Raw genomic sequence first — 14205 nt, forward strand, 5'->3', positions numbered from 1 at the left:
TACTGCTTTGCGGGCATTAGAATACGGCTGGCGGTTCGCTTTCAATATTTATTCTTCCCTAATTCTACCTTCATTAGGGAAGGTGTGAATTTCTTTAAGGCATTATGCATTTCGAGGGTGGGCCAATTCCGGCCTTATCGGCGCGGATATCTCAACAGGATGCGGTCGAAATAGACACTCGCGATCCACCATGTAATTGTCCAATTAAGTCACAATTTTATGTAAATAAGTTTTGATGGAAAACAATTGATCTCGTTTACAGGAGGAAAGGTGCGTGCACGAGCTTAACGGCTCACAGCGGGAGTTGACTGACACTTCATTAAGAGAATACCCGGCAGGATTATCTCTCGCGAAAGTCACATGTCGGACATAGAAGAATCACGCGCGGCTGCTCCGACCGCACTTATCTAAGATCGTCGGAAACACATTAGGAAAAAACGAATGCTTAGTTAATTAATTAGTGTTTTCCTATTCACGCGAACGGGGCCGGCACGTCAGTGCGCAATTAAGGACGGATCACACGGCTCGCTAATGCCACCACCACATGACAGATTGTCACTACGCCTACACATATGAATGCTTGTGAAAAGCTAATAAAACTGTTCTACATTCTTATTTTTATGTCCGTTTTGTGTAGATGACATTAAAATCGCATCACTTTAACAAGTTACATAAGTGTTATGTGCTTTTTATTATTGACATGTTTTCGTTAAGTAACTGGTTTTTCTCCGGCATCGGATGTAATCTGTCATATGAGATTTGCCCCTTTTACGCGTGTTTTCAAATTACATATTACGTCTACCTTATTATGCGTTTTGAACACCAACTTGACTATTGTGATAAATTAGGAACTAAAACAAAGATAACCTCCTTTTTTTTTGAAGGCGGTTAAAAACAGTCGTTTTACAGTTGATATTTATAAACGGGTATATTAAGCAGAAGTTTCCTTAATTTTGATATTTACTTGTTTTTGTTATTTAAAAACTGTAAATTCCCAAGCGGATGTTACAAAAAAAAACTATTCGTTATTTCCCAATGGAACATGTTAATTACACTCGATTGCTATTTGTTATTATCGAAGGTTAAACCCGATAAGTAGAGCGAATGGGATTATAAAATAGAATTATCAATAATGTATAAGAAAAGAATAAATTTTATTATCAATAAAACACATAGCAGAATATGTCAGGGGTCACCTCACTAGGCTACGCCTGTATCTCGGGGAACCAGTTACAGTAAAAATAATTGAGCTAGTTACATTATAAAGTAAGTATTGAAATAACAACCTTATTAAAATGAAGTACCTACCTACTTATACTCGTAGTAAGAAAAACAAAATACAATTAACATCGGCAGTGATACGGAGCTTTTTGAAAATAAATATGGACTTTCTTATTCTATCAGAGACTTTATGAATGTGGTTTTTGAAGTTTAGTTTTTCATCTACTAAAAGACCAAGATATTTTATTACACCAGCGGGCTCAGACCGGTTCCATTTTTATCGAATATCACTATGCCCGTCGCTTTCGCACTTGCATACTTGTTAGAACGTGACAGGCATGCCGACAAACGATAAAAATGCGACCGTGCTACTAGGGCAGTATTCTGTATTGAGTCACAGTTACAAGACTTAGAATTAGGGTAGCCTGTGCATGAATGGATTCTGATTCTGATTTTGAAAAACCGGCCAAGTGCGAGTCGGACTCGCGCACGGAGGGTTCCGCACCATCAACAAAAAATAGAGCAAAACAAGCAAAAAAACGGTCACCCATCCAAGTACTAACCCGCCCGACGTTGCTTAACTTCGGTCAAAAATCACGTTTGTTGTATGGGAGCCCCACTTAAATCTTTATTTTATTCTGTTTTTAGTATTTGTTGTTATAGCGGCAACAGAAATACATCATCTGTGAAAATTTCAACTGTATAGCTATTACGGTTCGTGAGATACAGCCTGGTGACAGACGGACGGACGGACGGACGGACGGACGGACAGCGGAGTCTTAGTAATAGGGTCCCGTTTTTACCCTTTGGGTACGGAACCCTAAAAATGGATTTTAATAATGGGTGGAAAAGATGGTTTTGGCAAGGTGGTTTTATAGAAGCAAAGAAATTGTGTGCAAAGTAAGCTTTTCGCTAAATCAAACAGTCTCTAAAAAAAGTAATCATCCCTGATACATACCTAGGTACCTAATACATACCTAGGTACCTAATACATACATATGTAATTCCTTCGGTGCTCCATGATCAAAGTTTTGTACGGAGCACTAACATGAACATGACGAATTAAGTTCTTGCTTACGCGCAGAGGTCAACATTTATTGGGACATAGTTCCATGATTTGTTCCAATTATTGCACAGTTCTAGGAACTTATTAATGAACAGTAGGTATATTAATGTCGTACATCAACAAACCTCTTCGCATTAAAAAAAGTGAACTAAAGCCGCATGTAAAATGTTATCTTACGCATTCCTTGTGTTAAGGAATTTTATTAATAAAATAACGGAACCTCAGAGTCAGAACACAGACCCAATTGTGTGTCGCAAGAAAGCGTAACACAGATATAACAAATACAAATATGTAGTAATTAACCAGAGTTAGCTGATACAGTTGTTGTTCAACAAATATAAAAATCGGGCCGGTAATAAATCAGCTTCATGGAAAAAAATCGGGACGTTATAATCGCGCGGTTTTCTCAAGCCGAGTAACGCGTGCAACCGCCGTGACGTACGCTTATCATCAGCTCTATCAAATTGTCATGCTTCTTCATTAACCGACTATGAGCGGATTAGGCGGGATATGGTCTATTCTGTGAGCTTATTCTACTAAAACATCTGTAATTAATAAAAAAATGACTGTCCAAAATTGTTATAAGGTGTATACGATTCATGACTTTACCTTTCTTGGCCTACTCATTTATTACCGGTTGTACTAAATTCTACGAGATTTGATTTCGTTGTACTTTGATGTGACCCACTTGTGTTGTGAGTGTGCGCGAAGGAGCGAATACCTCCTAACACAAGTTTTTAACTTAAAAGGAGGATTCTGCACCTACATGTGTAAACGTGTGTTAAAAATAAATAATTTTGAATTTTGAATTTGAGTGTATAAATGCCGTTTGAACTTTAAGTCTAGTTGTCTAACAATCGAAATCCGTAATATCTAGTAAGTAGTCGTAATATGTATATAGAATCAGACGTGGTCTAAAACATGTAATGCATTGAACTCTTTCATATTGACGTGACATAGGTAGGTATATTTACTAACTGAACGTGCTGTACCTATCTGTAAACGTGTGTTAAAAATAAATAATTTTGAATTTTGAATTTGAGTGGTTAAATGCCGTTTGAACTTTAAGTCTAGTTGTCTAACAATCGAAATCCGTAATATCTAGTAAGTAGTCGTAATATGTATATAGAATCAGACGTGGTCTAAAACATGTAATGCATTGAACTCTTTCATATTGACGTGACATAGGTAGGTATATTTACTAACTGAACGTGCTGTACCTATCCCTTTTGGGAAATCAGCTATGAGTTAATGTAGAAATTGAATAAATATTTTAATGAGATGTTATGGAGAAGCTGGTCTCGGTGAGGCCAGCCCGGGTACCTGGGGACCGCTCTGCCACCACGGTTAGTCGAGCGACAAACGTGTCATCGATATTTTTTGCCCGACTGATGTCTTTAACGAAATTCATGTCATTGGGTCCGATTTCTTTTAGATTAACATTTTTTTACGTTATTTAACAAATAGATCGGGTCCCTTATACGCTCAAATATTCAGTTACATGGTTTAACACTTAAAAGGGCTTAACGACTCTAACACATCCTGCGGGTTACGATAAAAAATACGACAAAAAGAGAATACTTCTCGTGTTTGTTTTTTAAAAGATGTCTGCTGTAGATAAGGTGCAGCGGCACTTTAATCCTCGAACCGTCCGATATTTGAAAAGGATATGATGACAACTTTTTTGTGTTCTTTATCTAATAAGCACCTATAAGTGCGCAACCAATACTTAAGACAGCGCGCGGTATCCGACGACCGACCGTTTCCCTTTAAATACTTACACTAATTAATCGCGGTTAGATAATGAATTAATGACAAAGCTGCAAGGAGTACAAGAAATATTATTTAAAAAGTATTGTAAATAAAACGCAAAATAATAAAGAAAGCAACTAACTGTCAATTTTTATCTTGCCTAAGTGTTTTGTATGGTAAATATTTCGAACTTTTCAATACACTCCTACGAGTATAAATGATAAACAAAAGCCTGCTACAAAAAAAATATTTTCATTTTGATTACACTAACTAATTAAAATGTTTACTTTTTTCAATAAGAAAAAGTCAATACAGATTGAAACGTTTAAGAAAGACGGTAAAGTTACTCTGACTTGTCAAATTTAGCACAGCCGGAAATATCCCTGTTAAATTAATCAACAATAACAACAATCGGCCGACAATGAAATTGGTACTGGACTGGTACACGCGCAGCAATCACAACGGCCACTGCCCGGTGAACAGGATCAAGTACTACAGAAATTATGTCCTTTCATTCGACAGATAGATAGCTAGGTACTCGTATCGTTTGAATGGATTGAACCCTTTTAATCAACGGCATCGTTTTCAGCTGCGGGCTCGCTTCAGACCACTATGATTACTATTGTCATGACCTTTAAGTCGAACGAGCCACATCCAAACTGTAGCCATAGAACCCGTCATGCACACTGTTAGCGAGCAAGGATTAAACAACTATGTAATGCAGGGCATGTTATGTAGGTAATTCAGGGATTCGTCGCTGAACGGCTTCGGGATTACCTCTATAAGTCCCTGAACACAACAAATGTTTTTAGCCTCTGTGTGATAAGAGTGGGTAAACTAGTGTTTAAACTGAAGTAACTATAGACCAGGAAAAGTTTGAACGAGTGAATCGCAGTCGAAGTAGCGGGTGGCATGGCGCGTTTAGGGAGAGAGTGAAGCCATACTCCGGGCGCATGGGCCAGCTTAGCGTAGTCCACCCTCACAGTTAACCGCGCCTTTACTTTACGAGGCTTACGTCCACAAGAAACAATGCTCTTTGACTTATTAAACCTCCTCGTCGCTCACAATCACATCCAGTCTTGCTATTACTTTAAGTTCACATAGACGGAATTTATTTTCATACATCAATAAATCCTGGAATCATAACAGCAATGGGCACAAAAGACGTATTAATTACGATTTTCTTTGAAATAAATTGACAGAGCGTTGTATCATAAGCGGTCGGGTGGCATTTCTCGGTTCCTAATCCCATTGAAGTTACAATAAAATCTCGGACAGCCGGGACCATTTTTCATTCGAACGACAAATATTTAGAAAGCTATTTATCCGCGTACGAGTCTGCACATTGGATAAAGGCCGTGGCGCATTGTGCTCCGACAACCGCCGGATGTTTATTCTGCGACCGCGATATCGATTCAGGTAGGCCGGCGAATAAATCTATTACAACAATAATAGCCTATTGTTATTAAATATGAATTCTTCAAAGGATATTAGTTTTGCTTCCACGTCTAATCTAATTTTGTCACACAGAAAAGGGTAGAGAACCGTCTGACGACGTGAGCGGCACGCCCAGTTCCCGACGTCCCCTTTGCATACTCACATTTAATTCACATTTACTATCCATCATCGGGAGCTATGCTAATCGCATTGTCTATGCTTTCATCAATACAGTTCAGCCGTTGGCTCGTTCGCAGGGTCATAATAGATTTTGCACGTAACCAAGTCAGCATACCACGCCCGTGTCAATGTTTGTTAGCGTTACATCTGCCTGTGCGACTGTCGCTTTGCGTTCGGAGGCCTCCATTAACCATTATTGTATATGTGTATAGTGTACTTTTGCAACAGCGAATGTGAAAACGCGCCATAAAGGCATTTCAAAATTTACAACTTACAGAGCACCATATCGACAGCCTCCAACAGTCCGCCGCCGGCGACGGCCGGGATGAGCGGCGCGGGCGGCGGCGCGGCGCGGCCCGGCTCGCCCGCGCCCGCCGCGCCGCGCTGCTGCGACACCGGTCGGCCCATCTTCCAGGACCCTATAACCGGCCAGACGGTCTGTTCCTGCCAGTACGAGTTCCTCAACTACCAGCGGCTGGCGTCGGGCGTGCCGCTGTCCATGTACAGCGCGCCATACTCGGACGCCGCCGCCGCCACCGCGGCCGGCATGGCCGCCTACTTCCCTGCCTTGGCCGCCGACCAACCGCCTTTCTACACTAACACCGTTAGTATCTTTTGTTTTCTCTTGTGCCTTGGGACACAATTTCACTTAGCGGGAGTTAAGATTCCTTTAGAACAAGACAGTGTTAGTTACAATAAAAAAATACTCGATTTATATACCGGGTGGGCCCTGTAACAGGAGCAAATAATAAAAACATATATATTTTACCAAACGATAAAACTTTTGTTTAACAACTTTTAAAAATTACGTTACTTTTAATCGTCTTCCTATTTTTCATACAAAATAATTATTATCTTTAATGTAGGTGTACGCTATCATCATTGTAATTATTGACGTTGTTTGTCACGCTTTAAACATAAAGATCACAATAGGTACATTCAATATTTAAAGTGTACTAAAAATAAAAGTTATTTTTAAAAGTAGTTGAACACTGTTGGTTATATAGTTTGAGGACTATAGCCTACATTTAGTGCTCCTGTTACAGGGCCTACCCGGTATAGGTTATAAGTAACGTTAGTAAATTAACCATAGGTATAACTATAGGTAGGTGCGTTTGTTTTCCGTGGGGTTTGCTAAATCATGATACCTACATAGAGATCACAATACCTCGAGATCCACATGATACACTTTTCATTTCCTATTTACTATTTTTCTTCAATCTAGACGCTCGTTGGCTTGAGGTCGGCAATTTTGACCTCCGAAACCCGCTACGAAATCCGTGTTTAACAACTTATGTCTACACTGTTTCCTCCTAACTGTTTCCTCCTCATCCTTCTTCATTTTGGGTCTCTACCTACATCTTTATTCGATCATCTATCTCTTCATAAAATTGTGTCTTATTGTATACTAGCGACCCGCCCCGGCTTCCCACGGGTTAACAAACTATACATAAACCTTCCTCTTGAGTCACTCTATCTCAATGACTAGTGCAAAATGCACTATGTATAATTGAGGTTAACGCCATCTAGCGTTAATTACTTGAAACCCCTAAGCACATCACTTTTAGTACTCCAGTTATATTAATACCAGTTAGAGCGAAACTCACTAGATGGCATTTAAATCAATAAAGAAAAACTCAATGACATTACATGTAACAGTTTTTCGATCAGGTCACGTGTCCGTCTTACGGTCACGTGATCGTCTTACGCTGTCTCGAGTTTAACATTTTTTCCCCACCTCAAAAAGTTCACAGCGCCGCTAAAGAAGCTTTCACTTCAAAAACCGCGTCAAAATCCGTTGCGTAGTTTTAAAGATTTTAAAGATCTAAGCATAAATACAGACAGATAGACAGACAGACAGCGGGAAGCGACTTTGTTTTGTACTAATGTAGTGATTATGCATGAACACAATAATTACAATGTTTAGGTAGGTACATTTCAGTCAGGATGCGAAGGAGTAAAATATAAGATCAATAGGGTTGTTGGCACACATGTTGAATTTTATAACTAAATCTAGTTAAATATGTAGATAGAAAATGAGCAATTTATTACAATACATTGGAAACTTAAAAAATATATGGGAATAATAAAAAAATACAAGTCCTTACAGATTAAAAAAAAATGTCTAAATAGGAAAAAAATAAAGGTACCATTCGATTTCTTACATTTTATTAAAAAAAAAATGTAAAGCAATAATATACATAAACGCAATATTTCACCGACAAAATCGCAATTTCCTTGTTTTCCATACATCGAAACGGCTTCTAACATTACAAGGTGACGTCACGATGTATTTATTGCCATTTAGTTAGAAGCGTTTCGTCAGTAAAGTGTGGGTGCCAGACTTTGACCATAATTTGTGACTTTTGTATTGCTTTAAGAAGTTTAAGACAATGGGTCCCATACTAACATTTGATCCTCAAAACAAACCTGATCGACTGATACCATTCATAAAAAAAAAATCAACTACCTTATTGGAGGAACTTGCTAATATCTCTTGTAAATTTATTTACTTCTATTATATCATGTAAGAGTAGGTACCTTGCCAGGCTCGTATTTACCTCTAACTCATAAACTAGTCAGTAGGTACATGCAAGATCATCGGAATGTGTAAATGCAAAGAAGTTTAGCTTCAGCATCATCATCATGTTAACACGTTCGGGGAAGCAGGCTAAAACAAAATAATATGCAGCGTAACTCGCTGACCACCTGCTTTACTATTAATGTATGCTCACTTAGATATAATTTACCACCGAGATGTTAATTTACTGACGTAACAGCGTAGATACGTTATTAGGTACAGTAGTCAGGGCCGGATTAAGCATGTCGGGGCCCCTAGGCAGTGCAATGCTCGGGGCCCCCTTAGGCCCTTACAGTCAATTCTGCATACATAATGTTCAGTTTTTCAGTACAGGGAAGTAAGTTTGTGGTTCTAATTTCAACCTTCAGGTGTCGGTTGAGCCGATCCGAACATGCCGAGCGATGTCTTTTTCACTCTTATTGCGTAGACATAAAGCTTTTTTCTATCAGTTTTTGCCGATTCCTTTTTGCGTCAAGTGTGGGGAGAGCCCTTTTTTTCTCAATAGGTAGGTAGTTAAATATTGTGCGAGGCTGAACAGCGATTGTCCGACCATAAGACCATACGCCGAGCCACATGATTAAAATTAACGTAATAATATAGATATTCCATAGGTTTAAATAACTATTCATTCACCAGTTAAGCTAGCATGTAGGTACAGGGTCAACCAGAAAAGCAGCAAAAAAACGCGAGCGCAGGGAGCGCGAAATTTTTTGTGAAAAAAATGTGAAAGCGTGTTAAAAAGGCCGGGCCGGGCCTAAAAATCTGAAGTTCCCCAGTGAGCCGAGCTTTCATGCGAGGTCAAAACCGTGGTTCAGGATAAGCTCAGCTAGAGCACAGACGCCAACCAATGTCCATTGTATTAAAAAGCGAGACGGCAGGCCGAGCTTGGCGCAGCGAGGTCAAAGGCTAAGCTGAAGAAGAGGAGATTTGGAAGACAAACCAAAAATGGAGGTAAAAAGTGAGGCTGAAGGTCGAGCTCAGCAATCTCCACATTACTGAACAAGCCCGAAGCGTACTTATAACCAGCGAGGTGAGCTTTCATGCGATGCAAAAGGCCAAGCTTCTGAAATTAATGTTTATATTTGTTAAAAAGCGACGCCGAAGCTCGAACTGTAAGAAAGCAGCGCTCTGACACGAACCAATCGTCAAATGTTACTCGACAATAATATGTGTTAAGTAAGTTACTCGGAGGGCCGAAGTTCCATTGATGAGGTATTAGGCGGGGACGGGAGCCTGAAAATCGAGTTCGATAATACAGACTTTAAATCTATAAAATAACCTTATTTATTTAATCATCTAATGATTGTGTATCTGAGAAACTGATATTGGACATTAGGTATAAATACTTAGGTACCATAAAAACAATATTTATGAATTTTGGCCATATGAAACAAATATTGTTTTTGGCGCGCGCGGGGCCGCCGGGGCCCCCTAGCCGAGGCGGGGCCCATAGGCAGTTGCCTACTCTGACTTAGGGTTAATCCGGCCCTGGGTACAGTTATGAACTAGATTACACAATATGTATGTAATAGAAAATATTCAGGGGTGATATCTAATTTGATGCATTCCTTCAAAGAGCTAGGTAGGTACTAGAGTGAACATGCAACAAATACTACTCGCAGTAACCTCTCTGTCAACCGGGGTTCGTATTCAAGATTTCTTGGTCATCATAAACAAAATTAAGTAGCACCATGGTCATAGAGAAATATAGTAAGACAAGAGTGCTCACTCCATACATCAGTTTTGGTTTGGTTTTGGTTTGGAGTCTTATGCTCAACAACATACGACTTTCCGGTCGGTGCTATATATATGCTATATCTATTGTCAAGTCTATTGTCATGTAGTCTTTTTGGTATCAAAACTGATGTATGGAGTGAGCAATCTATGTATGTTTTTCTCTATCACCATGGTAATAAATTACTACGCTGCAAGTTTATTCAATTCAATTCAATATATTTTATTTCGGACCATGTCCATAGTGTTAGTGTACTTCCTTTAATCTTATGTTAGTGAGACTTATACTAAATTACCTAATGCTTATGCTCGCGAGGTCCAGTCCCAGAGCCACTAGTTTGACATGTATAACCAAATCTGTTCGAATTGAACTGAACGATGATATACATACATATAAACATAACAAAGTTTTAAGTAAAACACATAAAGCTATTACCAAAAGGCAATTAGTTTAAGGCGCGTTAAGCGGCCGCACGGATAATGAGCGGAGAACTACCTCAAACAAGGAAGATTAACCTACAGAAACCGTACAAGTGGAGGTTCGGCAAAATGGCTCAAAACAGCTACATACGCACGTGCTACATAACGACTACATAACATACTTTACAAGATGAGTTTAGCTTTTCGCCGTATAACACATTTAAAAACCTAATAAAAGTTTGCAAAAACATTTATTATAGGTACTCAAGTAAATTGGTATTACTTATGGCAAAATAAAAAACTATAGGTACCTACAAGTAAATATATTGCCTATCAGTTTAAATCGATTCGTATTAGCGTTCGCGACCAGTCCCGTAATCCGATAAACCTGTAATTTTGTCGAAATCTTATTAAGTCTTAAAGTAATTATGTTTAAAGAAGCCCAATCCCTCGGGATCAAGATATCATCGAATTCTGTAAGATTATTAGTATCTAAAGCGCAGCAGCTTACCGGTTATCATTCATTTCACTCTTGACACCTGCAACAATAGGAATTACTGAAAAATAATAAGGTTCGGATGTCAAAATAGTTTGTTTTTTAGATGCTGTCGTTCTCTTGCGCTAAGTACCACCGCGGGGACGACGTGTACCTACCTTATAAAGCTCACGTATAAATTAGAATAATCCGATGATGTATGTCCTTTTTGTCCGTTATTTCATAAAAAGTTGTATCAAGCTCCATTCGGATTTAACGACTTTATATGTTCGACGATTCCTTTATCACCGATTAGGACTTGTTTTCAAAACATCCTGTTTTTATTTACTTATTAAATGCAAGCAACCTTATTTATGGTGGTAAAACTTATAGGTCATTGCATTTAAACCCGTTAAATCTATATAGGTGTTTTTCAAATATTTAGTCACTATAATAAGTGTCATAGGTTCATGAATACAATTGCGTTTGAATGAGTACAGGAAATTTTACGACAAGCATTAAGGGCCTACCAAAACGTCCTGCAACTTACAAGTCGGCACCACCGCTGGTGTTATACGAAGCTCGAAGCCGTGTGTGGGTAGTGACTTTGAATGATAATGATCATAACAACATAAAAGTAGCCACGGTGCGTAATATATGGCGCGTAGTAAAACTTTTGGAGGAAGGTGTTAAAAGGTGGGGCCGTGAACGTGTCCCGGCAGATGATTCAATCATTCATGGAGATATGATCGTATATCATCGGTGGCGAAAGTGTGAACTTGCTCGCTCCTTGCTCGCCTTCAATGGGATCCTGCCTCCGTGTTTTTTTCACGCCTTTTATTTTGTCTACGATTCATTATTTTTTTACTCTTTAAGGGTAGTCTAATGTTATGTTTTTATAGCCTTTTTTTGTACTGTGTTGAATTCGTTGTCAGATTATAAAATGGTTCTATGCCGTCTTTGTAAGGGCGGGCGTTGAATACTGTAAACAAACATACATTTTCTAATCTTGAAAACAACTTATTATAGTTATACAACTTTGTACTATTATCCGATTTACTTTTAGTTGATAGGTACCTCTACCCTACAGCGTTCATTATACGTGCTAATTCTAGTAAAAAAATGCTGAGAAACAAATACATAGTTAAGAAACGTTCTGAAGTCTACTATATTTTATATAAGAATTGATGTTTTGTAGAAACTTGTGTTTTACTTTCAATTATTCATACCTTTGCGTGTGCGTCCATTGAATCATTTGACGGCTAAACATTTATGCTCCATAAAAATAAAGTTCACCATGCTAATGTAAATGGTTTTATGACTACGACTCATTATTTTTAAAGTTAATAGGTAGCATGTTCCTTTGATTATATCTATCTTATATACCTATATTTACGATACCAACTATCACAACACAACACCAGTATATTGCATCTTAAGTGCCGGTTTATCTTTAAAACTTACCTATATCTTTATTTAATAACTAGTGTATATTTGATAGGCTAAAATATTAGTTAGGCCCATGAATAAATCAACTCCTGTATTTATACACAATATACACACTTATGATGTTAAATAACCATTAAAGTCAATCATATAGGTAATTACTGCCCATTACGAGTAGGTATGTGTAAAATATAAAGCTGAGTATGTAATTCGATATGTGCCCTTAAAATATCTAACTTAGCCTACAACGTATGTCGGAATATCGCCTTCAAACTTTTGTCAAGACCAAAATGTGATTTTGTAAACTGTTAGTACCGAGTGTACCGACTACCTAATAATAAGTAATCAACCATAAATTAAATATATTAAAACTGTCTTTTTTATTCTTTATGCATAATTTTTATGATTTATCAATGGGAAAAACGATCAAAAATTACAAGTTAGAGAGTATCAATTATAATAATGCATAATTATAATCATATTAATATAAAAGTATTTAGGTAAATGTCGCTTCGGTTCCTGCTTGGCAGATTTGCATAAATCGACGAAGTCGCCAAGCCGCACAACATGACGCGTTACAATAAATCCCGAATGCAGAATCGCGTCACGTCACGGCTTAGTCCGATTATTTGTAGTAACAGAAAACTGGAATTATATCAGAAAGGTCTAAGCAACAAAGAGCGACAGAGCGCCTGGATTACGCTGTCGTACTTGAGTAAAATTTATTATCGGATTTTCGATTCGGCCACCAATGAAGTTGTTGGACAACAAAATCTTTTGATAGATTTATCCTGGCTGACCGCATTAAGAGTCGCTCCTGAGTTATTTTAATGCGTCGCTATAAATTTTTGGACCCTCAGTTCCTTTGTTACTGTCAGAGTTTTTACGCAATTTCTTTGATAACTTGTACCAATTAAACTTTATTCATGTTCATATCATTTTTATTGGTTTTATAATATTATATTAAAACATGTTATTCCTAATTCCTATTATCAACCGTTGTAATGTTACACTTTGCTAAAAAATGTTAGCCTTATCATGAGTACCTATACATACTTACCTATAAGTGCCTATAATTCGTTTTAGGGTTAAAAAATGTCTCATGATTATTTAACAAACGCAGCCACGTAAAGTACGGTAAAATGGGGTGAGTAGGTGCAAAACTGACATTCAAAGCTCGATAACATTTTTTTTTACATATGCATACTGAATGGTGTAGGTATATAATACCTAAGTGTTCCAGACGTTTGTATTTTAGTTATTATTTTATTTTGGATAGTTCCATTTCATAACTTTGACGATAAACAGGAAATCCCACCTCACCCCGTAGTCCCTCGTATTTGGGGTAAGTTGGGTTTTCATAAAAAGGGGATTTTGGAACTTTGTTGGATCGATTTTTTTTAATTATGAGTATTACAATAGCTCCATTTTAAATTGGAATACATTATTTTTGTAGCAGTAGCTTTAAAATCCCATCTCACCCCCCTTCCATCCCTTCTCTCCCCATTCATAACCCAACTCTCCCCGCGAATCCTACTCATCCCATTTTACGGTAAGTGACGAAACTTAGTAACAGAGTAATATATGTACCTAGTTATTAAATTAAAGTAGTAACCCGGTGACGGAACTTTAAAAAGGTGCATTTGTCTCGTAGATGATTGATGCCCTCATCTTGTATCTGGGCCCATTAGCTCGTATAATAGTTAAGACGAGGACTTTAAACGATCGATCAGGGAATCAATCCGGCGAGGACCCGTAATGGATCGCGCTAACGCTACCGGAAACGATGTTTTAATAGATTCACTTCGGACTTCAAACCGGTTAAATTAAAGTTTTTGTGTTCAATGCGCCAATGTTAAGCATAAGTAAATATTTTAATTTGATTTTAAGCGC

At 38.0% G+C, this 14205-nt stretch overlaps 1 protein-coding gene across 2 annotated transcripts in view; it reads left to right on the forward strand.

The window, feature by feature from the left end:
• Positions 1 to 14205, forward strand: part of LOC134661689 (homeobox protein caupolican) — a 75621-nt gene that overhangs the window by 27317 nt on the left and 34099 nt on the right. Inside the window, exon 2 of one of the 2 annotated variants that reach the window (XM_063517853.1) lies at positions 5934 to 6260. In XM_063517853.1, the coding sequence (XP_063373923.1) occupies positions 5934 to 6260 (327 nt within the window). The remainder of the gene's footprint in view (positions 1 to 5933; positions 6261 to 14205) is intronic. The other variant, XM_063517854.1, reaches the window with a different exon arrangement.

The sequence above is a fragment of the Cydia amplana genome, chromosome Z (assembly GCF_948474715.1).
Source record: "Cydia amplana chromosome Z, ilCydAmpl1.1, whole genome shotgun sequence".
Lineage (NCBI taxonomy): Eukaryota > Metazoa > Arthropoda > Insecta > Lepidoptera > Tortricidae > Cydia > Cydia amplana.